This window comes from Mustela nivalis (genome assembly GCF_964662115.1).
Source record: "Mustela nivalis genome assembly, contig: HAP1_SCAFFOLD_1091, whole genome shotgun sequence".
Lineage (NCBI taxonomy): Eukaryota > Metazoa > Chordata > Mammalia > Carnivora > Mustelidae > Mustela > Mustela nivalis.
The window spans coordinates 72623-97871 of record NW_028135573.1 but is presented as its reverse complement, the minus strand read 5'-3'; the positions used below and the strand labels follow the sequence as shown (position 1 = coordinate 97871).

The following is a 25249-nucleotide window of genomic DNA, read 5'->3' as shown; positions in this document are numbered from 1 at the left end:
GTCCTCCCCAGCAACTACTATTAGTTAGTCATCATGGGTTCAGTCTTACCAAGAGTGCAAATGCCATAAATGGATCTGAACAACAGGGAGGTTCCTCAAAAAATTAAAAATAGTACCATTTTTAAAATGACCCAGTAATTCCACTTCTGGGTATATACCCAGAAGAAATGAAAGCAGTGTCTCAAAGATATATTTGCACACCCATGTTCATAGCAACAGTATTCACAACAGTCAAGAAGGGAAAAAACCCAGATGTCGTTGGAAGGATAAATGAATAAACCAAATGTGGTACACACAGACAATGGAATCTTACTTTGTCTTAAAAAGGAAGGAAATCCTGTCACATGCCACACACGGATAAACCCTGAGCTTGCTACGTGAAGTGAAATAAGCCACTCACAGAAACACAAGTACTGTATGATTCCTCTTACACAAAGTTTCTAAACTAGTCCAATTTGAAACAAAATAGAATGGTGGTTACCATCCTGTGGGGAAATGGAGAATGGGGACTCTTTTAATGGGTATGTGGTGTCAATTTTGCAAGATAAAGAGTTCTGGTGATCTATTCCACAATATGAATATACGAAACACTACTTATCACACTTAAAAATGATTAAGATGGAAAATTTTATGGGTTTTTAAATCACAACTACAAATACATATACATTGTTTTTAAAAAATCACTTGGTCACAAACATGCGGATGTGTTTCTGAACTCTCAGGGTTTTTTTTTTTTTATATTTTATTTATTTATTTGACAGAGAGAGATCACAAGTAGGCAGAGAGGCAGGCAGAGAGAGGGGGAAGCAGGCTCACCGCCAAGCAGAGAGCCCGACACCGGGCTCGATCCCAGGACCCTGAGATCATGACCTGAGCCGAAGGCATAGGCTCAACCCACTGAGCCACCCAGGCGCCCCTGAACTCTCGGTTTTTTAATGAAGTTTTTAAAATTGTAATTCCAGCACAGTTAACATGCAGTGTTGTAGGGGTTTCCGGCGTACAGTGTGAAGATCCAACAATCCATGCATCACTCATGGCTCTCCGTGATAAGGATACTCTTACTCCCCATTTCCTATTTCCCCACCCCTCCCCTCTGGAAACCACTAGTTTGTTCTCTATAGTTAAGAGTCTGTTTCTTGGTTTCTCTTTATCTCCCCTTTGTTCATTTGTTTTGTTTCTTAAATTCCATGTAAGTGAAATCATAATTCCCTTCCTCTGATTGACATATTTTACTTAGCATTATACTCTCTAGAGCCAGTCTTCTTGTTGCGAATGGCAAGATTTCGTTGTTTCTGATGACTGAGTGATATTCCATTGTATATATGTACCACGTCTTCTCCATTCATTCATTCGTTGATGGACATCTGGGCTCTTTCCATAATTTGGTTGTTGTAGATAATGCTGCAACAAACACGGGGTGCATATATACCTTTAAATTAGTGTTTTTGTATTTGGGGGGCAAATACCCAGTAGTGTGATTGCTGGGTCGTAGGGTAGCTCTATTATTAACATCTTGAGGAACCTCCATACTGTTTTCCAGAGTGGCTACATCAGCTTGCGTTCCCACCAACAGTGCCTGAGGGTTCCTTTCCCTGCACATCCTCGCCAACACTTGTGCTTTCTTGAGCTGTTGATTTAAGCCGTACTAACACCTGTGAGGTGACATCTCATTGCAGTTTTGATTTTCATTTCCCTGATGATGAGTGATGCGCTCTAAGCCATCTACATGTCTTCTCTGGAGAATGTTCAGGTCTTCTGCCCTTTTTTAATTGGATTATTTGTTCTCTGGGATTCCTAGTTCTTTTTTTTTTTTTTTTTAAGATTTTATTTATTTTTTTGACAGAGATCACAAGCAGGCAGAGAGGCAGGCGGAAACAGAGTGAGAGAGGAGGAAGCAGGCTCCCCACTGATCAGAGGGCCTGATCCCCAACGCCCTGGGATCAGGACCTGAGCGGAAGGCAGAGGCTTTAACCCACTGAGCCACCCAGGCTCCCCATGGACTCCCAGTTCTATCCCAATGGTCTGTCCATCCTTCTGTCAGTCCCACCCAGCTTTGGTTGCGGTAGCTCTCACGAAGCTCTGAAATCAGCAAGTGTGACTCTCCGCCTTTGTTCTTGTCTTTCAAGATTGCTTCAGCGATTCATACTGGAATTTAATATGAACTGGACGAATGGCTTTTTCTTCTCTGCAAAAAATAAAATAAAATAAAAAATAAAAAAAATAAAAGGCTGTTGGACTTGATGGGGATTGTATTGATCTGCAGACCACTTTGGGTAGAACTAACACCTTAACAATATCTGTCTTCCTATTTAGGAACATGGGATGTCCTTTCTGGGTCCAGTGAACAAGTCCTTTGCCTCCTTGGCTGAATTCATTCCCAGGTATTTTATGCTATTGTAATTGGGATTGCTTTCTTGATTTTCTTTCTGGATTGCTGTTCATTGCTGCTAGATAGAAATGGAACTGATTTATGTGATTGTCTTGTGCAATCACATGCAACTTTGCTGGGTTCATTGTTAGCATTATACAAAGAACCTGTGGGTTCTTTGGGATCATATACCTCTGTGAATAGAGACAGTTATTATTATTTCCTTTCCGACTCAGGTATCTTGGATTGATTTTTCTTGTCTCGTTCTCTGGTTGGAACATTCAGTACATTGTGAATAGCATAGTGGCGAGAAAGGCATCCTGTCTCATTCCCGATCTTAGGGAGAAAGCTTTTCTATTCCCTCAACATTAAGAACGATGTTCACTGTAGATTTTTTGTAATTGCCCTTTATCATGCTGAGGAAGGCCATGCTGTTTTAAGTGGTGAATCACAGTCTCTTTTTATCTCATGTTCCATGAAAGGGGAATATCCGTAATAAAATGGAATGAAATGGAGTTAAAGTCGGAATACTGTGTCATTTCAACAAATTCTACACCAAATTTATTTTAAAAACTGAAGGATCCCAGAGGTCTTGCTGAATTCTCTACTGAAGAGTCCTAGCCTAATGATTCAGAGAGAAACAAGTTCAGGTACTTGTCCTGGGACTGTCCCAGGAGCCTTCTGCTGCTGGAGCACACTTACCTCACGTATGCTCTCTTGTCGGTGGAGGTATCAGGTACGTGGGTCGCCTGACCTCTGCACCTACTTTCTATGCCGAATGTTCTGCCCCTTTTAAAAAATGTATCTTCATTTTTAGTGAAGCGGGAGCTAGCCACAATTCAGCTGAATTTTAACTTGGCTTTTATTTATTTTTATTTTTTTTTAAGATTTTATTTATTTATTTGACAGACAGAGATCAGAAGTAGGCAGAGAGAGAGAGAGAGGAGGAAGCAGGCTCTCCCGGAGCGGACAGCCCGATGCGGGGCTCGATCCCAGGACCCTGGGATCATGACCTGAGCCGAAGGCAGAGGCTTTAAGGCTCCCTAACTTGACTTTTAAAATCCTAGACATGCTTTACCCTGGAGAATATTGGCTTCATCATGATACGAACTCAATTGTTAGGATGACATTTACCATTCCAAGGAGAGCTTAGTCAAACCCGCATTACCTGCTTGATTTAATTTTTAGTTTTTTAAAAATATGGAATGCTTCATATTTTGGTTGGGACTTTGCATGACATCCTTTCTGCGGGGCCCAAGCTAACCTCTGTTCACTTTAACATCCTTTTTGCAGGGCCCAAGCTAACCACTGTTCACTTTAACTCTGGTGTATGTGTGCCCAAGCCAGCACTATTCTGTATTATCTGACTCACATGTTAAAAGCCAAAGGAGTCAGGTGCGGACCTTGTATTACCCTCCGAACTGTTTCATTCGTGCACAACCATGTAGCCTTGCCTGCGCCCATCGGATTCACTTACAAGCAAGCTGCTCTGTGTAAGAACCAAGGGAAGCAGAACCGATCTGGGAGTTAAACGCTGGGGACAGGGAAGCGATGACCCCCAGAGAGACCTGCTACTGTTTCTGTCACAATCCATGGGTTGTCCTAAGTGCTGTCCACCTAAATTCTTATTCTGCTAAGAAGTCTGTGCTTCTAAAGGATGAAGAAGAGAGGCCCCTGGCTGGTCAGTTGGAAGAGCGTCTTGATCTCGGGGTCGTGGGTTCAAGCCTCACGTTGGGTGTGGAAATTACTAAAAAAAGAAAGAAAGAAACTTTAAAAAAGGGAGTGAGGAAGTGAGATTGAGGGAAGACTGAGAGGCTATTGGCAGGGGACACTGGTTCTTAATTGCAAACACCAAAAACACATGATAATGTATTCACAAACCTGTAGGGAAAGGAGAAAAAGGCGGACTGTGCAATGGATTCTCACAAAATATTACATTTACTTCGTTTAAGGATTTTTATTCTTTGGACATGTGCTTTTCAGTTTTGATGTTTAAAATGCTTTTCCTGGGTGGCTCAGTGGGTTAAGCCTCTGTCTTCGGCTCAGGTCATCATCACAGGGTCCTTGGATTGAGCCCTGCATTGGGCTCTCTCTGCTTGGCAGGAAGCCTGCTTCTGCCTCTCTGCCTGCTTGTGATCTGCTTCCCCCTCTCTCTCTGCCTGCCTCTCTGCCTACTTGTGATCTCTGTCGAATAAGTAAAATTAAAAAATAAGTAAATAAAATGTTTTTCCTTTTGTTTTGATACTTTAGCAATTAATGATTAATAATAATAAAAGTTAAATAAAAGTTAATAAAAATAATAAAAGAATTTCTAGTTTCAGACCAGATGACTTTATATTTATCTAAACGTATCAAATCCAAATTTGAAATAACTGGTTGCAAAAGAGTCTCAGAGTATGAAGAACAAAAGGCATTCAAAACAAAGGCCATTTGGGAGAGAAAGGGAGGGCCCAGCCTTCTGCCTTTTTGGAGATTCTCACCATATAAGCTGATTTCACAGACTGCCCAATATTTGGCTTTCCAATAGCCACACACAGTAAATAATATAAAATATTACATGTAACTGTATTTCACTACTTACACAGCCCTGAGTCTGCAAGTAGGCTGAGATTTCCTGTGGGAAGGAAGGTAAATTTTATTTGCAGTTTGTACCGAATGAAATTGTAATGAAGCTCGAAGCATCAGATTTCAAATAAGCAGGTTAGAATAAACTTCCAGGGACCAGAGTAAGTGTCTAAGGGGACAACATCCTCCCAGGGTGCTGGCTTGGTGCAGACAAGCAGAGTTGGCAAGGAGGGCAGGAGCTGAGAGGAATCCCCACTGACCATCAGAGCTGAACAGGGCTGTTCTGACTTCTGTGCAATTCCAGAAGGCACAAGCTGCAAGGGTAGAAAAGGAGACAGAATGTGAGATAGCGAGCAAGAAATAAACCTCAGGACCCCAGAGTCAGATCTGTTCATTTGAAGGTGAATGAAAGACACAATTTCTTCCTCCAGGAGATGAACCTAGACAGGAAGTAAGCCAAAGAGACAAGTAAATTTAGACAGTAACATCCACAGGGTGGTTTGGGGGCCACATACAGGAGGTTGTGGAAGAGGCTTGAGGACTAGGGGAGTGTGTGCTTGTGAGACAGACAGAGACTTAAAGCCTCCTTGGCTCTTTACAACATTGAATATAATTCCATAATCTTGAAGCACCAATAGGCTTAGCCTTTGGCCTAAGTAGGTTAGCCCCCACAGCATCACTCTTTAATTCCCTTATCACACTACATGGCATTCACATAAAGGAAATGCAATACTTTGGATAAAGACGAGAGCACAGTTCAGTCTTACTTGCAGCTTGAACCTAACTGAATTAACAAACCTTTGTCTAATACCCTGGGTTGAAAATACTCCCTACGCTTTACTTCAATGTTTTCCAAAAGGAATATTACTAGCAGATTGGATGGAAAAATTCTTTCTTTATACTCCACTGCAATATACTCTCCTCTATACAACTGTCTGTATGACATACGAGTATATGTGCTACTTAATAGGCCATGTTTAGAATTTCTGGACCCCACTCACAAAATATAAGTAACACATCCCATTCACTGCAACAACCAAAAAATATCCCCAAATATGTTTCCAAATGTAGATCACAAGGTAGCGACAGTCTGGCAGGAGGACCTGGGAATATCGCACAGATAGTTTCTTTACTGCTCGAATACACCAAGTATTTTGTTGTGATTTGCTCTATAGTTTCCTTTTTTGGAAGGGAGAATCATATTCTTTGGCTGTTTTTTGGGGTTTTTGTTTGTTTGTTTTTAAGATTGTATGTATTTATTTGACAGAGAGACAGAGAGGGAACACAAGCAGGGCGAGTGGGAGAGGGAGAAGCAGGCTTCCTGCCTCACAGGGAGCCCGATGCGGGCCTTTGATCCATCCTGACCTGAGCAGAAGGCAGATGCTTAACAACTGAGCCACCCAGACGCCCCTCCTTAGGTTCTTGTGTCTGTGTTTCCACAGTAGCAAGTAAAGAAAGACCATTTCCCAAGCCAGTGGAGAGCACACAGACTGCATCTCCTAGACAGGGGAAACCTTGAGAAGCAGAACACCGCTTCATAGTTCTAGACAGAATGGGACGCTTGTACCAACAAGTGCACTGTGCTTAATAAATGTGTTACTTTTTTGTTTGTTTTTAAGAGCGTAACTTAAAAAACGGTCCCCGCAGTCGGGGTCGGACAATGACCCTAATCCCATTTAGGAGGGTTCTACCTTCCTCACATTTTAATCCTAATTATCTTCCTAATACCATGACCTTAGGGGCAGAGTTTCAACATACGAATTTTGGAGGGACCCATTCATTCCATAACAGTGATTTTCACTGATTTTGAGCTATCGCAGAACTCTGAGTTGTAGGAAACTGGTACCAGTGCAAATGATTTTCATCCACAGAAATGCAAGGGAAATTGTGTCCAGTGGAATGCAAATGACCATCGCCCTGCAAATTAACAGTTAAAAAAAAAAAACCTATTTGTAAATTTACTTTCAGCATTCCAGATTGTCTATAAATATGTAACACTTTGATTTTTTAAACATTTTTAAATTTAAATTCAATTAATTAGCATATAGTGTATTATTGGTTTCAGAGGCAGAGGCCTGTGATTCATCATGAATTTTCTTCTGAGCCAGTTGTAACATCTTACTGGTTGTTACATTATTTGACACATACTCATTTTCATTTATAGGAGAATCATAAATTTGTAATTTTTTAAAACAGTCTATTAACAACTTGGAAACTAAGAGTATACACACCAATGACAGAAAAAAATACCAACCTGTGGCTGGCAAATGTAGACCAAAGAACACGGTTTGGATCTGAAACTAAAATGGGCTTTCTTTACTCATTCTTCCCATGTCTATACCTGGAACCCAGTAGACACACTCATCCAGCAGCTCTGTGAAGGCACATGTGTTCTATTAAACCACCAATACAAAGAGCTAAAGAGACCACTAGACCACAGCTGAGTATTACTGCCACCCAAAAATGTGAACCCAAGAGGGAAAAACTATTACTCTCACGCAGATTTTTCTTCCTATGGGGAGGACAAAGAAGAGGGTGAAGACAGTTAAGTATCTTCCCAATAATTCCAAGAGGCATTTATGAGTGAAACAGAAAGGGGAAAGTTCGTCTCAGTGGGTTGGGCCTCTGCCTTCAGCTCAGGTCATCATCTCAGGGTCCTGGGATTGAGCCCATATCGGGCTCTCTGCTTGGCAGGGAGCCTGCTTCCTCCTCTCTCTCTCTCTCTGCCTGCCTCTCTGACTACTTGTGATCTGTCAAATAAATAAATAAAATCTTTAAAAAAAAGTTTTGTCAAAATTCTGTAACCATATTTTTTGGTATTTGTTTTAAAACTACAATTAGGGCGCCTGGGTGGCTTGGTTGGTTAAGCAACTGCCTTCAGCTCAGGTCAGGATCCTGGAGTCCTACGATCAAGTCCTCCTTGGCAGGGAGTCTGCTTCTCCCTCGGACCCTTCCTCTTCTCAGGTTCTCTCTCTCTCTCTCTCAAATAAATAAATAAATAAATAATCTTCTTAAAAGTTCAAAAATATAAAACAAAAGTTAACCTTTTAAAATCCAATATGCCAGAGATATGAAAAGCCAGAAGCATCTTTATTTTTTTCCTTCCAGGTGAAACGGTTACTATCTCCTCTCCCTCACGTGATCTTCCTGCCTTTTTGTAACTCACCCAGTGAGTCAGAAGTTACAGATTCTTCCAGGGTCTTCAGAAATCCAATTATCGGCTCCTCTGAAAATGATTTTATGGGACAGTGTTCATACATGAGTAAGATGTATGTGCTGTACGGGTGTTTAATAGTAACAGAAACCTTGTCAGAGTTGGTTTCCCCTTGTCTTTGTTATGCCCCAATAATGGGTCTGTGATTAAAGGAGCAAGACTGATACAAAACAAAGGTCACACAAAGCTTTATTTCACACCAAGCATCAAAAACCTAACCGAACGTTCGGGGACCCACCTCTTACAAGAGAGGGTGACCCTTCTCCATTTTGCAGTCTACCTTTTCAGGGCAAAGGCCATGCGGTTGGGCCTGGCCAAGCACAGGTGACCAATGAGATTGTAACACACACGGGAAACTCCAGTGATGCTAGGTGACCAATTGAGTTACAATTTACCCTAGTAGACATTTGAACCAGCCTATCACCTTGGTTGGGAATGGCACCCAAAAGGCTTCCAAAGGGCAAGGCCCATACTCCTTGGTAATCAGGGAGACAGTAAGCATTCCCACCCCCTCCACCTCCCCCGCCAACGGATGTCTCCACCTGGCCTGACCCACCCTTGTATCTGGGCTTTGTTACCTGGAGCTGGTTTCCGGGATTTGTTCCTCCCCTGGAGGAAGGGGAGCAGGGACAGTTTAACTTTAGTGAAAGCCTCTTGCTATGAAGGTCCTTACGATCTTATGTTTCATTGCACATCTCGCCTGAGCACAGTTAAGTAGCGCAGGGAGTTAGCCTATTTGGTAGTAGTGAAACCACTTGGTTCCAGCCGTCTCAATTCAGAACTGCGCCCTTCAGATGGGGCAGTTGGATCTCATCCATGATGAATGTCTCCCAAGAATTCTGTTGTTGAATAGAACGGCTGACTCTTCACCCGCACCCTCTCTCCCATTTTGACGATTCCTGTAAAATCCATAATGAGAGTAGGGTCCTGAGTGGTCATGATGCTACCCTTATGGAACCACAGGTGAAGTTGGTGGGGGGGTGACGTCAGTTGTGCAGTGGCTGCTTACTTACGATGGGCTGGGGAAGGTGAGGAAAAGGGTTTGGAAAGCACTGTCAGGCACTAAGGAGGGCTCACAGGATACCCGGGCCCTGCTAACTCTCAGGTTAAGGTGGTTTTCCCCTGTAGTCCCGCAGTCACTGTAAGACAGTTGGGAGCAGGAATGTTCCATTTCTCCTGTCCCACGTCCTTATCAAGGGGCTGCAGTTCTAAAACAAATTCAGTTTTGTTTATATTTCTTTCTGCCTCGCCCCCCTCAGTTTTAGGGAGGGGAAGATGTTAGGGCTTCAGGCACGGAGTCAGTGGTCCCTGGAAGTCAGGCTACTGGTAAGAAAGCCCCTTCCTTGTAAATCACTAGGACATCTGCAAGCTGAGGGAGACTCCGGCCTTGCAGGATCGTCTTCTCTACAAGTCAGCTGTCTGTTCTCCTTTAGGGCCGCCGAGTCCCTAGGATGTCACACTTTCCCCAGCGGGGGCTGCGGGCGCCTGCTGCTCCTGAAATGCCAACAGAGTATTACTCCCACCTTAAAAGACCACCAGAGACATGAGTCAAAGCCAGGCAGCAAGGGTCGTTTATTGCAGGTTCGAACCTGGACCTCTGGCCGCTCTTGCCGATAATGCCAAGAGGTCCAGAGCTGGGTTGATGCAGGGTTTTTATAGACAGATACAAACAAGTTTTGGGTGGGGCTGAGCTGATTGGTTGACAGTTTTTTTTTTTTTTTTTTTTAAAGATTTTATTTGTTTATTTGACAGACAGAGATTACAAGTAGACAGAGAGGCAGGCAGAGAGAGAGAGGGAAGCAGGCTCCCTGCTGAGCAGAGAGCCCGATGCGGGACTCGATCCCAGGACCCTGGGATCATGACCTGAGCCAAAGGCAGCGGCTTAACCCACTGAGCCACCCAGGCGCCCTACAGTTTTTTTTTTTTTTTTTAAAGATTTTATTTTTTTATTTGACAGAGAGAGATTACAAGTAGGCAGAGAGGCAGGCAGAGAGAGAGAGGAGGAAGCAGGCTCCCTGTGGAGCAGAGAGCCTGATGCGGGACTCGATCCCAGGACCCTGAGATCATGACCTGAGCTGAAGGCAGTGGCTTAACCCACTGAGCCACCCAGGCGCCCTGGTTGACAGTTTAAACATGCATACTTGGCGCCATCGGATTGGTTCAGGGGCCGTGCGCGAAACAAGCAAAGCAGTCTTACAGAAGCAGAACTGGCCCATTAGCCCGCACGCGCGAAAAAGCAAGCCTTCGTACAGAAGCGAAACTAGCTGGTTAATAGGATAAAAATGCACTTCTAGCCAGGGGGGTTCTTTTGGTCTTTCATTCCCCCCTTCTCTCAGGTGCCTGAGGAGCCAATCTTGGGTCCTTGGTTGTCACCAGTGAGGTCGTTGTTGTTGCTCAAGTCTAGGGGCTGATACTGCTGTCTTAGGAGCATGATTTGTACTGTCTGAAGGCGTTGATTGACAAAGGCCACCAGACGATTTAAAATACATGGGCCAAAGGTCAGTAACAGGATCAGAATACAAAGGGGTCCTAGGAAGGAGGATATTAAGGTGGTCAGCCAAGCGGATGAATTAAATCATGACCAGAACCAACCTTGCCCAGCTTCACGGTCCCTTTTCCGTTTTGCCAACCCTTCCCGTACCTTAGCCATCGAGTCTTTGACTACTCCTGAGTGATCTGTATAAAAGCAACATTCTTCCTTAAGGGCAGCACATAAGCCACCTTGTTGGAAGAATAGGAGGTCCAATCCCCGTCTATTTTGGAGGACAACTTCTGCTAATGAGCTGACAGACTCCTGAAGTTTAGAAATGGATAATTCTAATTCCTGTATATCTCTATCAATGGCTTCTCGTAAGTATTGATAGTGAGGTTGTTGTGAGATTAGGGCTGATGCCCCGGTAGCCACCCCGGTGGTACCTAACCCTAGGCCTAGCATAAGTGCCAGGGTTAGGCTTCCGGGTTCTCTTTTAGTTCTACGTAATCCTCCTTCCCAATATGACATTAAATCTTCATAAGGATGATAGATTAAGCGAGGAATCAGGTGGACCATTACACAGTAGTCTGCACTTCGGTTTAATGCTCCTGGGTGGATGCATGGCGTTATCCCACTGGCGCAGGCCCACCAGGCATCTTGGGGAGGTATTACATATTGCTCTGTGTTATTTATAGTAAGGTTCTGACTACATAAGTGCATGTGTTCAGGCGGGATCTTTCCTACGCATGTCCCCCGGCCCCGTACGGCTGCTAAGGTTAGGCGGGGGCTTCGACTTGTCCACCGGCACATGGAGGGTGCGGATGATAGATTGTAAGATCCTGGAGTGGCCAGTCCCTCGTAAAAAGGGGGCGCTATGTCATAACATAGCCAACAGGACTCAGTGGCATTGGGATTAGTATAATTCAGGACTTGAAAGGCATATTGGATCAACTTAAGTAGGTGGTCATTGGGGTTTCTTGATCTAGGTTTTTCAGTACTTATCATAGGCCGTTTGGTGGGGCTTGTGGGGAGTGGGAGGATTACGGTCCGATTGTGGCCCGTCTGTGTTGCCCCGTAAGTGGCAGGGCTCTGAGTGACAACTGTTAGGCGGGGCCTGGTTGGAGGTGGTGGGGCAAGTACGGGGTTGGGCCCTATGGTGGCTTTAGAGGTTTCTATAGAAAGTTTTATAGTGAACGTTAGACCGTCGTCATAACGTTCTTTATAGAATCTGAGGCCCCAGGTATATCCCCTCACCCAGTTAGTTTGTCTTTTTCCCGACTCAGTAAAGGCTATTTTGAGTGGGTGACACCACTGGTCTTTACAGGCTGGGTTCTGTGTCCATTTGGGACTGCTCCTGGCGTGAGAATAATTCGCCGTCACGGTTATGTAGTCCCAGTCTGAGGTGGGTTTCCAATAAGTGTCACCCGTGGTTTCGCAGCCCCAATTGCGACAATAAAAGTGGGCCGCCCCACTACATGAGTGGGTCCATTCCCTGGGTCTGTGAACCCCGGGGCATACATAGAAGGTAAGTGTGCTTAACATACTTCGCTGACTCCAGTCCCCACAGCCTCCCCAAGGGTCTAACCCGAGTCGCCCCCGGGGGGATGGTTGTGAAGGGGGCTTCTGTAGGTCAAAGTAATTTTCTGCGTCCCAGTTGGCTGGGGCTCCCATGGCTAACTTACAGACGTCAGGGTATAAGTTAGGCCACCAGGTGTAGGGAGTAGCTGTGTGTGACATGTTCCAAACTACTAAGCCCACACTATTAGTGACTTGCCAAGTCAAAATGGCTGGGGCATGGGGACTGGAGGCCCCATACCATGGCAGGAGTGTAAACAGCAGAGCAAAGAGAGGAAGTTTCATATTAATTATTGGGGAAACGGGAGTCAGGTTTTCGGCGCAGGGTTAGTTTAAGAGGATTGTCCTTACTGCGGTCCACTGTCCAACTGACGTCCTGGTTGGGTTTTCTGATGAGATCTGACAGTGGGTCAAGTGGCTTCGCGTGGGTGTGGTGTATCCAGGTTGCTATGCTGTCCACCTTGATGGCTGTAGGGGTAGTCAGGATAACCTGGAAAGGTCCCTTCCAACGAGGTTCGAGGGTCTCGGCTCGGTGTCGCTTGACAAGAACCCAATCTCCAGGGTGGAACTGATGGGGTACAGACGGAGGTCCTGTTGCATATAAGTCCCTTAGTCTTGGCCAAATACGTTTATGGACTCGTTGTAAAGCTTGGAGGGAGAATAAAAAGGAGTTATCATGATCTGACTGGATAAGGTCAGTTCCGAGTTTAGGTATGATGGGAGGAGGCCTACCATACATGATCTCATAAGGTGTGAACCCCAGCTTATATGGGGTGTTGCGTACTCGATACAGAGCGTAGGGGAGCAGAGCCACCCAGTTAGCGCCAGTCTCCATGGTCAATTTAGCAAGGGTCTCTTTTAAGGTTCTGTTCATTCTTTCTACCTGTCCTGAACTCTGGGGTCTATATGCACAATGTAATTTCCAATTAACCCCAATTATGGAAGCCAGACCCGGAAAGCCATACCTGGGCAGAATATCTTCGAGTAGTTTCTTTGCCACCACCACCTGTGCAGTCTCATGCTTGGTTGGAAAAGCCTCAGTCCATCCTGAAAAGGTATCTATAAACACCAGTAAGTACTTATAGCCATATTTCCCAGGCTTTACCTCTGTAAAGTCTATTTCCCAATAGGCTCCCGGCAGGGTTCCCCTCTCTCGGGATCCGGTTATAGAGGAGTGTGGGCAGGCGTTTTGAAGTTGGCAAGCTGCACATCCGGTGGCAATTCTTTCTGATTTTTCAACGACGTTTCTGATAGATAGTTTGGATTGTCGCATAAGGTCCTGTAGCCATCTGGAACCTAAATGAGTTGATTGGTGAATTCGCTCTAGAACTTCTTGTCCCATGGCCTCGGGGAGGATGATGTTATTTTTCATATCTCGCCACCAGCCATCCTTAACCTGGGCCATTGGGAGTTTACTCATCCATGCGATGTCTTTTTCGGAGTATTCCGGATGGGGTGGCAGTTCTCGGGGTCCCGGGTTGGGTAGTTGTATTGGTAGCGTCGGGACTTTGCTACAGGCTATTTGGCGAGCAGTCTGATCAGCAAAATTGTTTCCCCTAGAGACTGGATCGCTTGGTTTTTGGTGTCCAGAACAGTGGACTATGGCCAATTTCTTAGGGGCCCAGATGGCTGCTAGTAAGGCCAGAACTTCGTCCTTGTCTTTGATGTCCTTTCCCTCGGCGGTGAGTGATCCCCTCTCCCTATAGATTGCCCCATGGACGTGGGCTGTGGCGAAGGCATATCGGCTGTCTGTATATACAGTCATCCGGAGGCCCTGCCCTAATTTGAGGGCCTGTGTCAGGGCGATTAGCTCGGCTTTTTGCGCTGAGGTGCCCAGAGACAATGCACCAGCCCAGATAATTTCTGTCTCTGAGGTGACTGCGGCCCCTGCATACCTTTGTCCTTCGTGGATGAAACTGCTGCCGTCAGTGAACCAAACGACTTCAGCGTCTGTCAGGGGATAGTCCAGCAGGTCTTCCCGTAGCCCATGGACCTGGGCTAAGATGTCAATACAGTCATGGAGGGGAGCATCCAGGTCTGGGGCAGGCAGTAGTGATGCGGGGTTTAGGGCCTGAGGGGAAGTATAGACTATCCTCGTAGGATTGAGCAATAGTCCCTGGTAGTGGACCATGCGAGCGTTGCTCATCCATCGGTCAGGGGGCTGTTTGAGAACGCTTTCAATGGCGTGTGGAGTGGTCACTCGTAATTCTTGACCCAGTGACAGTTTATCAGCATCCTTTACCATCAAGGTGGTGGCTGCTATCATTCGGAGGCAGGGGGGCCATCCTGCTGCTACCGGGTCTAGTTTCTTTGACAGGTATGCTATGGGTCTAGGCCAGGGGCCTAGATGTTGGGTCAACACCACCTTAGCCACCCCATTATGTTCATCCACGTATAGGTGGAATGGTTTGGATACATCTGGCAGTCTTAGCGCCGGGGCTGAAAGGAGGGCCTTTTTCACCTGTTGGAAAGCCCGTTCTGCCTCTTCCGTCCACTCAAAGGTCTGCTGAGTTTTAGAGGCTATGTACAGGGGTTTGGCCATCTCAGCAAAGCCCGGTATCCACAATCGACAGTAACCTGCCATCCCCAAGAATTCTCTTAACTGCCGTGGTGTAGCAGGTCGGGGAATGCAGATTACAGTGTTCTTGCGGGCGTCAGTGAGCCATCTTTGTCCCCCTTTCAATAAGTATCCCAGGTACATTACCTCAGACTTGCAAATTTGGGCCTTTTTCGCTGAGGCCCGGTACCCCAGGTCGCCGAGAGCCTGGAGGAGGTTTTCAGTTCCTTGTAGGCAGGCCTGTTGGGAATCTGCAGCTATTAAGAGATCATCTACATATTGCAAGAGTGTTATATCAGGGTTTTGCTTTCTATATTCACTTAAATCCTCGTGGAGGGCCTAATCAAACAGGGTGGGCGAGTTTTTGAACCCTTGTGGGAGGCGAGTCCATGTCAACTGTCCACTTATACCTCTCTCAGGGTCTGTCCATTCAAAGGCGAAAAGATCCTGGCTCTTGGGGGCCAAGGGCAAGCTAAAAAAAGCATCCTTTAAGTCAAGAACTGAGTACCATATTCTGGTGGGCCCCAGGGCACTGAGGAGAGTATAGGGGTTAGGGAGAGTAGGGTGTATGTCCATAACACGTTTATTAACTTCCCTTAGGTCTTGTACAGGTCGGTAGTCCCCACTATTGGGTTTACGCACCGGTAACAAAGGTGTGTTCCAGGGCGAGTGACAGGGGCGTAGCACACCTGAGTCCAAAAGACGTCTAATATGTGGGGTGATGCCCGATTTGGCTTCCATGGGCATGGGGTACTGTTTGACTCGGATGGGGTCAGCCCCAGGCTTTAGCTCTATGAAGAGGGCCGGTCGATGTCTAGCCAGCCCCATGCCTCCTGTTTCTGCCCAGGCTTTAGGGAATCGGTGAAGCCAGGACTCAATGTTGAGTTCCTGGGAAGGGGGGGGTGGTTTGGTGGAGTAGATGTTCATCCTCCAAACGCATTGTGAGTATTGATAACGGCAAGGTCTGAGAGCTAGTTACCATGGGGCCGTTGGGTTGAAAATAAATGTGCGCTCCCATCTTGGTGAATAAGTCTCTTCCCAACAGAGGGCAAGGGCTATCAGGGATGATGAGGAATGAATGAGTTACTTCTCCTGTACCTAAGTTAACAGTCCGTTGAGTTGTCCAAGGGTACCTTTTAGTCCCAGTGGCTCCCTGGACCCAGGAAAATTTGTCTGAAACTTCCCCATGGGGTCTGGTCAACACTGAATGTTGAGCTCCGGGATTCCCCTCCATTTGTAGGGTTACCCTGGGCTTGGGGAGGGGATCCGAACCCCGTCCCCTCTATTCTGAATCTCGGGTAACCAGAGTGGGGCTGGGTTTCGTTCCCCATGGTTGCGGTCTACGCTTATTTTTCGGGGGGCAATTACGTGCCCAATGTCCCTTTTCTCTACAATATGCACATTGATCTGGGTCCAGATTGCGTTGGAACCCTTGGGCCTTTTGAGGTTCCCTTGGAGGGGTTGATTCTTCCTGGACAAAGGCAGTTAGGACTTTGGACATTTCTTTTGTTACTTTGAGTTGCTTATCCTCCGGGGTATCTCCGGCATTATAAACCCATTGTGCACTGCGGAGTAGATCTTGAATCTGTTTGCCCTGTAGGTCCTCTAGTTTCTGTAGTTTCTTTTTAATGTCTGATGCTGCCTGATTTACAAAAGACATGACTACTGCTGCCTGATTCTCAGGGGCTTCAAGATCCATAGGGGTAAAATGCCTAAAGGCTTCCATTAATCTCTCTAGAAATGCTGCTGGACTCTGTCTTACCTTGCAAAACTGCATATACCTTGGCCAAATTGGTGGGCTTGCAAGCAGCAGCCCTGAGACCCACCATTAGAGTCTGGCGATAAATGAGCAGCCGTCCCCTACCTTCTGCCGTGTTGTAGTCCCAGTTGGGCCTGGTTAAAGGGAAACTCGCATTGATGAGGTCTGGATTCACGGTTGGTCTGCCATCATCTCCGGGAACCAGCTTCCTTGCTTCCACCTGGATTCTCTCTCTTTCTTCGGTAGTGAATAGGATACGCAAGAGCTGCTGACAATCATCTCAGGTGGGCTGATGGGTGAACATGATGCTATCTAGAAGGGCTATGAGATCTTTTGGATTATCTGAAAAGCGCGCGTTTTGGGCTTTCCAATTGTAGAGATCACTAGTTGAGAAGGGCCAATATTGGAGTCAGGGATTACCAGTATCATGGGCGGGCGGGGGGGTGGGGGGGGGGCAATCTCTCTAAGGGTTGGCAAAGCCACAGTTGAATCTGCCGGGCGAAATGGATTTTCTCTCTGAGTGCGCCCCCTAGTGTGCCCGGCAGGGCCGTCAGTCCCTCCGTGAGCTGCAGGGACTGCAGCAATTGCTTCTCCACCTTCTGCTTCAGGGCCCAGCGGGGGGCGGCTTCAGCCAGGGCGGGCACAGGGGGAGAAAGCTCAGCCGCAGTGGCGGCTAGGGGAGGGATTTGATAAGGGGGCGGATCTAGACTAAGTAAGTCTTGACTATCAGCGAGGACGGGTGGAGGGGGTGCAGATGGGGCACGAGATCCTCGTGCTTCTGTCGGCCTGGCTTCGAGAACCTTGCAGCTTTCTGGAAACAGAAAGGGGGCCAACCAAGGGGGGGGGTTTCCACAAGATCCTGCCAGACTGTAATGCAAGGGACTTGGTCTGGATGTCCCTCTTTACCTGGGAGATATACCTGAGCCTTAACTTTAAGAATTATGGGGAGGCAAAAAGTGCCTTGGGTGGGCCATCCTACTCCGAAGGTTGGCCATTCGGAGCGACAGAAAGTGATAAGTCTTGATCTCCGGATATCCAGGCTCAGGTTATTGCCTCTCGCCCGAACATCCTTAAAGTTAGCCAGGAGAAGGGAGAGCAGGGTACTCTGAGTTTGCCCCATTAGACTAGGTTGTTCCCAGATCAAGGTAATAGTTGAGATGAAAAGAAAGGCGCCTAGAATAGGCAGAAAGCGACAGAGACACCGGTGTAAGGGGTGCGAGACGTACGAGCAAGTGAGGAATTCGAAAGGGCGAATTGAGGGTGTGTGTTCCGGCTCAACCAGTCCGAAGGGGTGGATGAAAGCCTTTGGTGGCCTGGGGATAGGAGCTAGGCAAGTTTCATCCTCCGACGGCGAGAGTAGGCATTCTTTTCCTCTGTCCGCCAGGGTGAACCTGAAAGTGACATGGGTTAGGAGAGTGTGGGCAGGATAATTAGGGAAAGGATTACCTCCAACCTGGAGGAGCAACTGTTAAGGTACAAGGGACCAGCGGTGTTCAGAACGTTAGGATTCTCCTAATTTGTTTACTCTCATATCATTGATTCATTGAATCTGGCTTTAGCTCTTAATACCGATCTCTTATATTCCCTCGCGATCTGTAGGATGTCGCAGACCAGGGGAGGGGGACCTTTCAGGTGCTGTCCTGCTCGCGTCCCTCGCGGGAACTTAGGAGCGTCTTAGCTGAGGTCTATCCGTATAAACCCCGGACCAGGCTACTCCATGGAGTAGATGACCGTTATGCCGTACGACGCTCCGCGAGCCTCAGGGTGCAGCCCACTCAGACTCCGGAGCCCAAAGCAGTGGAGCCACATAAACACATTCATACAGTCAAACATTCCTCAGATTCAAACGGGTTAGACACCCTCCCCTTAAACAGAATGGAACCTTCATAACCAGTACAAGGGACGTAGAACCACATTTAAAGACATAACATGAAGACATACATTGTTGGCCTCCGAGGTGGGACTCGAACCCACGATCTCTGAGGGACTGTTCCCGCCGGGCACGAGGACGTCTCTGTCGGCCCGCTGGAAACCCTATAGCGCGTCCGCCAGGGCGTATTTGCCAGTCACCGCCCTGGGACTCTAACCCAGGTCCTGGGACTCTAACCCAGGAATAATCTCAGAAAGGACAAGACACACAGGACATAAGAACAAAGCATACGAAAAACAGAGACCAAAGACAAAGCCGGCTTTCTTACCGATGGGTTGCAGCGACCCTTGAAGGGGAGGCCTCGGTGGGACCTCCAAATGAAACACCAACTGAGTATTCCTCCCACCTTTAAAGACCACCAGAGACGTGAGTCCAAGCCAAGCAGCAAGGGTCCTTTATTGCAGGTTCGAACCTGGAACTCCGCGCGCTCCTGGCGGATAACGCGGAGCGGACCGGAGCTGGGTGGGTGCAGGGCTTTTATAGACAGACGCAAACAAGTTCCGGGTGCGGCTGCGCTGATTGGTTGGCAGCTTGAACACGCGTACGTGGCGCCCGCGGATTGGCTCAGCGGCCCGCGCGCGAAAGCGGACAAAGCAGTCCTCCAGCAGCAGAACCGCGGGTCAGCCGCGGCAAAGCGTGTACAGAAGCGAAACCCGCTGGCTAACAGGGTGAAAACGCCCGTCTAGCCAGGGGGGTTCCTTTGGTCTTTCACTCCCTCGTCACCGACGGCGAGAAGCGCTCCGGCACCCAAACCCGCGTGCTCCCCAGCGGCCTTCAGCGCCGAACCCGACTGGGGACGGACGCTGGTCCCGGGGACGAGGAGCCGCGGCCGGCGCTCCGGGGGCAGAGCCGAGGTCCCTTCCTTGTAACACAAGGGCAGGAACTTACTGGATTCTAGTTTTTTTACCCTGTTTGGTGGCGTCCCCGCCGCAGCCCCGGGCGGCCGCCCCCGGCCCCTCCCGGACTCCCGCCGCGGGCGCAGCGGTCCCTCCTCTCTGGGGGAGGCAAGGGCGCCGCCGGGGCGGGACGCAGGGGCGCCGCGCGACGGGCTGCGGCCCGCGGTCCGTCCGGAGGGGTTCCCGGGGGCAGCCGGGCGCTCCGCGGAACACGGCCGGGCCGGAACACGACCAGCGGGGGCGGAGCGGGCGGCAGCCGTCCCGTCCCGGGTCGGTGAGAAGGACCGCGTGGACCGAGCACACGAACCCGGACGCTGCCGCGGGGAGGGGCGTCGGGCTCCACGGCTGCTGCGCACGCCGACCGGCTCGGAGGACCGTGAAGGCCTTCCTGGGCACTGCGGCGGGGACACGGTCCGGGGCAGAGCCGGCCGCCGGAGCCCGCGAGGAGAGACCCGCCATCACGCCGCCCCTCCCGCGCGCCGCCAGCCGGCGCCGGCCCCAAGTCTCGCGCTTTCCAGACATCTCGCGATGCCATCCTCCGGGGTCGCGGCTCTCCTTCAGGGCGCGCCAGATTTCTCGGCTTCAGAACATATCGCGATATTTTCGCTTCCGCTAGTTTCAGTGTTTTAAAAGCCCCTGTAAGAAAAATTTAAGTTAATTTTTAATAATGTAGATCGGTAAGACCCCTATCCCTGCTGCTGCGATCCGTCTCGTTGTGTAGGAAATTAGGAGGAAGAAAAAAATGATGTGTCAGAAGTGGGATTCGAACCCACGCCTCCATTCGGAGACCAGAATCCCCAGCGCGGGGAAGCGGAGCTTGAGTCTGGCGCCTTAGACCACTCGGCCATCCTGACACCCTGCGGAAGGCGGCAGATTTTCCGCTAAAGTAGCTGTGGAGGAGTGACGCGCCTGTGACGTGCACCCGCGGCTGGCGGGAGCGCTGACGCCATCTGGCGGCCGCCGCAGGAGGGAGCTCGCGGGAGGACGCACTTCCTCGGGCCGGACCGAGCGCCGGCCTCCCCGTCCCCCGTTCGGCGCCCGCCTCTCGCCCGCAGCCGCGTCCCGGCCCGCGTGTGCAGGTGCAGGGAGAGGTACCGCGGCCGGGTTAGGGAGAGGGACAGGGCAGCGGCGGGGCCGGGGAGCGGCACAGGTCCCAGTCCCAGCCCTCGGGCGCTCTCGGGCGCGGGGGTCCGAGCCCTCCGGCCCGGCGCAGGCGGGGGACCGCTGCGGCCCGGCGCGACGCCCCCCGACGCGGGCTTCCCCCGCTTTGCCCGCTGTGCGCGGCGTCCTCGCGGCTCGCCGGGGCCGGTCTGCCGGCCGGACGCAAGCGCGGGGGCTCGGGGACGCGGCGGAGACCGCGCAGCCTGCGGGCGGGGGCGCGGCCGGCGAGCGCCCTGGGCGCAGCAGGGTCGCCCCGTTGCCCCCGCCGCCCTGCTGGGGGCCGACTCGGAGCGGGGACGGGGTTGGGACTCGCGAGGACGCTTTGTCGCGGTGCGTTCACGCGGACCCGTGTTTCTGGGCGCGGTTCGGCGAGGAGCCGTGTGCGGCGGTGGCCGTCGGCGGACGCCCCGACCCCCGGCCTCGCGCCGGGTTTTGGGGGTGCTGGGGCGGGCGGCCTCGCCCTGCGCGGCGGCCCCGTTCTGCCCCTGACCCCATCGGCGGCCCGCGAGCACCGTGGCTCCGGAGCCTGCGTCTTGGTCAACAAAACCGCCGTAACACGCGCAGCGGCGGTCGCCGCCGCCCTCCCGCCGCAGCCGGGCAGCTCCGCGCTGGGCGCACGCGTCTTCCGCACACGTGACGGATGGCCACGCTCACGACACTGTCGTGCTCCGCGCTGGGCGCACACGGCTTCCGCACACGCGACGGATGGCCACGCTCACGACACTGTCGTGCTCCGCGCTGGGCGCACACGGCTTCCGCACACGTGACGGATGGCCACGCTCACGACACTGTCGTGCCCCGCGCCTTCCTGCTTCACGGCTGGGTCGGCTCCTGCCGTCCTCGCGTGGCAGCGCGCTTCACACTTGAGCGGTCCGTGTAGAAAAGTACAAGCCCCGTCGAGTGTTTTATTTTAGGCTGTTTGTGCTCGGGATGTTGTCGGCAGGAAGAGAACGGCCCCTCAGCTGTGGCGGCGCCGTCGTCTCCGAAGTCCGCCTGTGGACGAGTCCGGCCCGCGAGGATCCGCTCGCGGCCGCAGGGAGCTGGCGGCGGGGCCCGGGCCGCTGTCGCCGGACGCTACGGCGCTGCCGCGGCTGGATTCCCTCGGGGGTACCTCGGGGGTACCTGTGCCGCGGCGCAGAGGACGCCGGACGACACCCTCACCGCGGCTATACGGCCTTCCCTACGTCGACATGAAACTCGTCGTAGACAATTCTTTTTTTTTTTTAAGATGTTATTTATTTATTTATTGGACAGACAGAGATCCCAAGCAGGCAGAGGGAGGAGGAAGCCGGCCCCCGCCGAGCAGAGATCACCCCCCGCCCCATGCCGGGCTCGATCCCAGGACCCTGGGATGGATCATGACCTGCGGCAGAGGCTTCAACCCACGGAGCCACCCGGGCGCCCCTCTTTTTACTATATTCTGTCTTGTAATCGCATTGTCCCTTGTTGGCTCGATTTTCATCTCCTAGACACTGTGAGCTACAAAACTAACAGAGTTCCCTGAACAATACCTAAAAACCGAAGTGTGGGTCGTATTTGTTTCTCGTTACCATGCTGTGTGCATTTACTTGTGTTCCTGCTCACTCTTGTCCCGTCCTCATTTCTCTTTCTTCTACCGCACGTCAAACTCCGGCTCCTTTGTGGAATAAGGTGAGGTACAATTAAATATGTAAATAGTTTATTATTCACTAACATTATTTACTGTGCAATAGGACCCGCCCATCCTACGTTTTTATGAAAACTTCTTCCACAAGAGGGACTGTGAAGGACCTGAAAATTTTAAAGGGTAGAGAGAACTAAAAAGAACACAAGCTAACAGTGGTCTATACCTATTTTTTTAAAAAAATTATTTAATTCCCAACCTCTTAATCAATGTTTTGATTCAAAAACACATCTGAGGGGCGCCTGGGTGGCTCAGTGGGTTAAGCCGCTGCCTTCGGCTCAGGTCATGATCTCAGAGTCCTGGGATCGAGTCCCGCATCGGGCTCTCTGCTCAGCGGAGAGCCTGCTTCCCTCTCTCTCTCTCTCTGGCTGCCTCTCTGTCTACTTGTGATTTCTGTCAAATTAATAAATAAAATCTTTAAAAAAAAAAAAAAAACACATCTGATTCTTTGATTATCATGTCCAAGATTGGCTTTAGAGTAACAGGGATAGGGTGGTGGGCGCCTGGGTGGCTCAGTGGGTTAGGCCGCTGCTTTCAGCTCAGGTCATGATCCCGGGGTCCTGGGAGCCAGCGAGTCCCACATTGGGCTCTCTGCTCAGTGGGGAGCCTGCTTCTCCCCCCGCTGCCCCACCAGCCCAACCAGCCTCTCTGCCAACTTGTGATCTCTGTCTGCCAAATAAATAAATAAAATCTTAAAAGAAAATAAAATAAAAAACGGGGATAGGGCAGAAATTCAAAGGAGGTTACACTGGAAATGGGACTAGCCATTAATTGATTGTTGAAGCTAGGGAATGCTAGAGGGTTTCCAAATCGTTCTTTTTTTGTGTGTGCTTAAAGGTTTCCATAGTGAAGGGTTCAATACTGGTGGTGGGGGGGGAATCATTCATAATCTCATCAAAAGCATCTGTTAATACTTTGGCATATTTATTTACGCTTTAAAAAAAAATGTAGGCTGAGAAATGTGAAATCTCGACATGAAAATAAAAATCTGTTACATTCTTGTCGTGCATCACAAGTCCCAAACTAAATTTGGCAACTGTGTCCCGCACTATTATCCAGACACATCCTTTGCCTTCTGAATGAAGCATCAGGGAAGAGTGTACCTCAAAAAGTGACCTTCAAATGCCCTGATTTCATTCAAACTTCAAGGATGAAATTATGCCCACAAATAAGCCAAATCTGAGGCATTTGTGCTTTCTCTCCAATAGGGAAAAAGGAACTGCGGCGGCCAGTACTGTCGGGATCAGTTCCGGTGCGGAGTTTGAAATCCGAGCTACCCAAGTCCAGGCTAGCAAGGCCAGTGCCCGGGATCCACCCCGGTGCGGCCGGTCTCGCTCCCTGTTCCCGAGACCTGGCACAGGGGACTTCCTGGGATGGGGAGGTGCTTGGGTTTCGTGCTTTAGTCACATGATCAAGGACAACTTATACCGCAGGCGTGAGCTCAGGAGTACCCGCCCCTCACCCTCGGAGTGAGGCCGTGGCACTGCGGCCTCCTCAGACCGGGGCCATCTGTGCCACACGTTGCACTTGCCCACAAACGAGCTTCTGTTGACACTGCATTTTCATTATTTTTTCCCCCCTTAACTGACTTCATGAACTTTTCCAGGAACGGAAGCCATGTTCTCGTCTCCTCCTGGGTAGTCAAGTTCCGCTGGGGTCCCCAACACTGCGTAATTGTGTCATTTGAGTCAAGGAATCGTCACCCAACATTAGTGCACGAAGAGAGAAACTTTGAAGTTTTTTGATTTTGCTGGGAGGTGTCTGACCTCCGTCTACCCTCTGACTGGGACTGCAGACGGTGGGAGGCGCGGACAAACGGCTCATTCGCTGTCAGGACGGCGATTAGCTTTCCATCTCCTACACAGCACCGGTGTTGGGCACTTACCCCAAGTGTTTCTCATCTTCTGCACTGCACGTACTGGGGGCAGGACCCATGTTGTTTCCTCTTGTTCTCTGCCCTGGCCTCTTCCAGGGCGAGGTGCTCTTCTCAGCCTGCCAGGCCAGTATCCGACACAACAGGGGCAGCTGCAGACAGAGGGTAGTAAATATCCTGGGGCAGCAAGGCCTAACCAGTGAGTGGTTGAAGTCTTGCTGCCTAATCAACAACGTCTGGCCTTCTGAGGAAAGGGCAGGAGCCAAAAGGATGGTACTGGGCCCGCGTTTGCCTTGAGGGCCCAAATCCTGATTCAACGAATTCAGATGTTGCCTACCTTTTGGCAGATGCGTAAATTTAGAATCATTTACAAGTTCATGCAACGTTATCCAAAATGGCAGGGTTTTTTGTGTTTTTTTTTTTAAGATTTTATTTATTTATTTGACAGACAGATCACAAGTAGGCAGAGAGGCAGGCAGAGAGAGAGGAGGAAGCAGGCTCCCCGCTGAGTAGAGAGCCCAATATGGGGCTCATCCCAGGATCCTGAGATCATGAACTGAGCGGAAGGCAGCGGCTTAACCCACTGAACCACCCAGGCACCCCAGGGTTGTTTTTTTAATTAAAAATTTAAATAATGTTTGAATACCTAGGGACCCACAAGAACCAGAAGCTAACCAGTAACATACCCACCTCTCCCTGACATCTTTGCCATCATCCCACACTCCACTGGTAACCACAATCCTTTGCTCATACTATAAAGCGGGTATCGTGGAGCGCCTGGGTGGCTCAGTGGGTTAAGCCTCTGCCTTCCCTCGGGTCATGATCTTGGGGTTGTGGGATTGAGCCCCACATCGGCCTCTCTCCTCAGTGGGGAGCCTGCTTCCCTGTCTCTTTGCCTGCCTCTCTGCCTACTTGTGATCTCTTGTCAAATTTTTTTTAAAAAGGGTATCATGAGGTATGTGGTCTCTTCACAGCCCCTGACACCTCCCCCAGCATGGCTGGGAACAGTCACTCCTGAAAGCACATCCGTATCTTGCCGGGAGTCATGTTGTTGAACCCGACACTCATCGCTGCTTTAGCTGCTGCGGCTGTTAGAAAAAATGCTGCTCCCAGAGCCCTGGGTGTCCTGGGGAGCCCTGTAAGCCCAGACAGCTCCAACATTGGCCCCAAGGACTGGGTGTCTGCGCCAAGGACATTTGCCCTGACGCCTGCAAG

General features: G+C 49.8%; 1 protein-coding gene and 2 long non-coding RNA genes across 6 annotated transcripts; 1 reads left to right on the top strand and 2 right to left on the bottom strand.

Moving 5' to 3' along the window:
- Nucleotides 1-9695: 9695 nt before the first annotated feature.
- LOC309857695 lies at nucleotides 9696-10395 on the bottom strand. Its single transcript, XR_014307859.1, has 2 exons — nucleotides 10254-10395; nucleotides 9696-9833 (listed from the first exon to the last, which is right to left on the bottom strand). It is a non-coding gene; the product is annotated as an uncharacterized lncRNA (long non-coding RNA).
- A 1212-nt stretch (nucleotides 10396-11607) lies between these two features.
- LOC309857694 (uncharacterized protein) lies at nucleotides 11608-18936 on the bottom strand. Of its 4 annotated transcripts, none has more exons than XR_014307858.1 (3): nucleotides 18710-18929; nucleotides 17738-17902; nucleotides 11608-12843 (listed from the first exon to the last, which is right to left on the bottom strand). XR_014307858.1 is itself a non-coding variant. In XM_082750430.1 (3 exons), the coding sequence occupies exons 2-3, from the start codon at nucleotides 14894-14896 to the stop codon at nucleotides 12825-12827; spliced, it is 1755 nt and encodes a 584-aa protein (XP_082606556.1). In that variant the 5' UTR covers nucleotides 14897-17902; nucleotides 18710-18886; the 3' UTR covers nucleotides 12679-12824. The 4 variants fall into 4 exon arrangements, 2 of the variants coding, with proteins under 2 accessions (XP_082606557.1, XP_082606556.1); XM_082750430.1 differs by having other exon boundaries at nucleotides 12679-12843; nucleotides 13161-17902; nucleotides 18710-18886; XR_014307857.1 differs by lacking the exon at nucleotides 17738-17902 and having other exon boundaries at nucleotides 18710-18936.
- A 4337-nt stretch (nucleotides 18937-23273) lies between these two features.
- Nucleotides 23274-24429, top strand: LOC309857693. Its single transcript, XR_014307856.1, has 2 exons — nucleotides 23274-23457; nucleotides 23768-24429. It is a non-coding gene; the product is annotated as an uncharacterized lncRNA (long non-coding RNA).
- The last annotated feature ends 820 nt before the right edge of the window (nucleotides 24430-25249 follow it).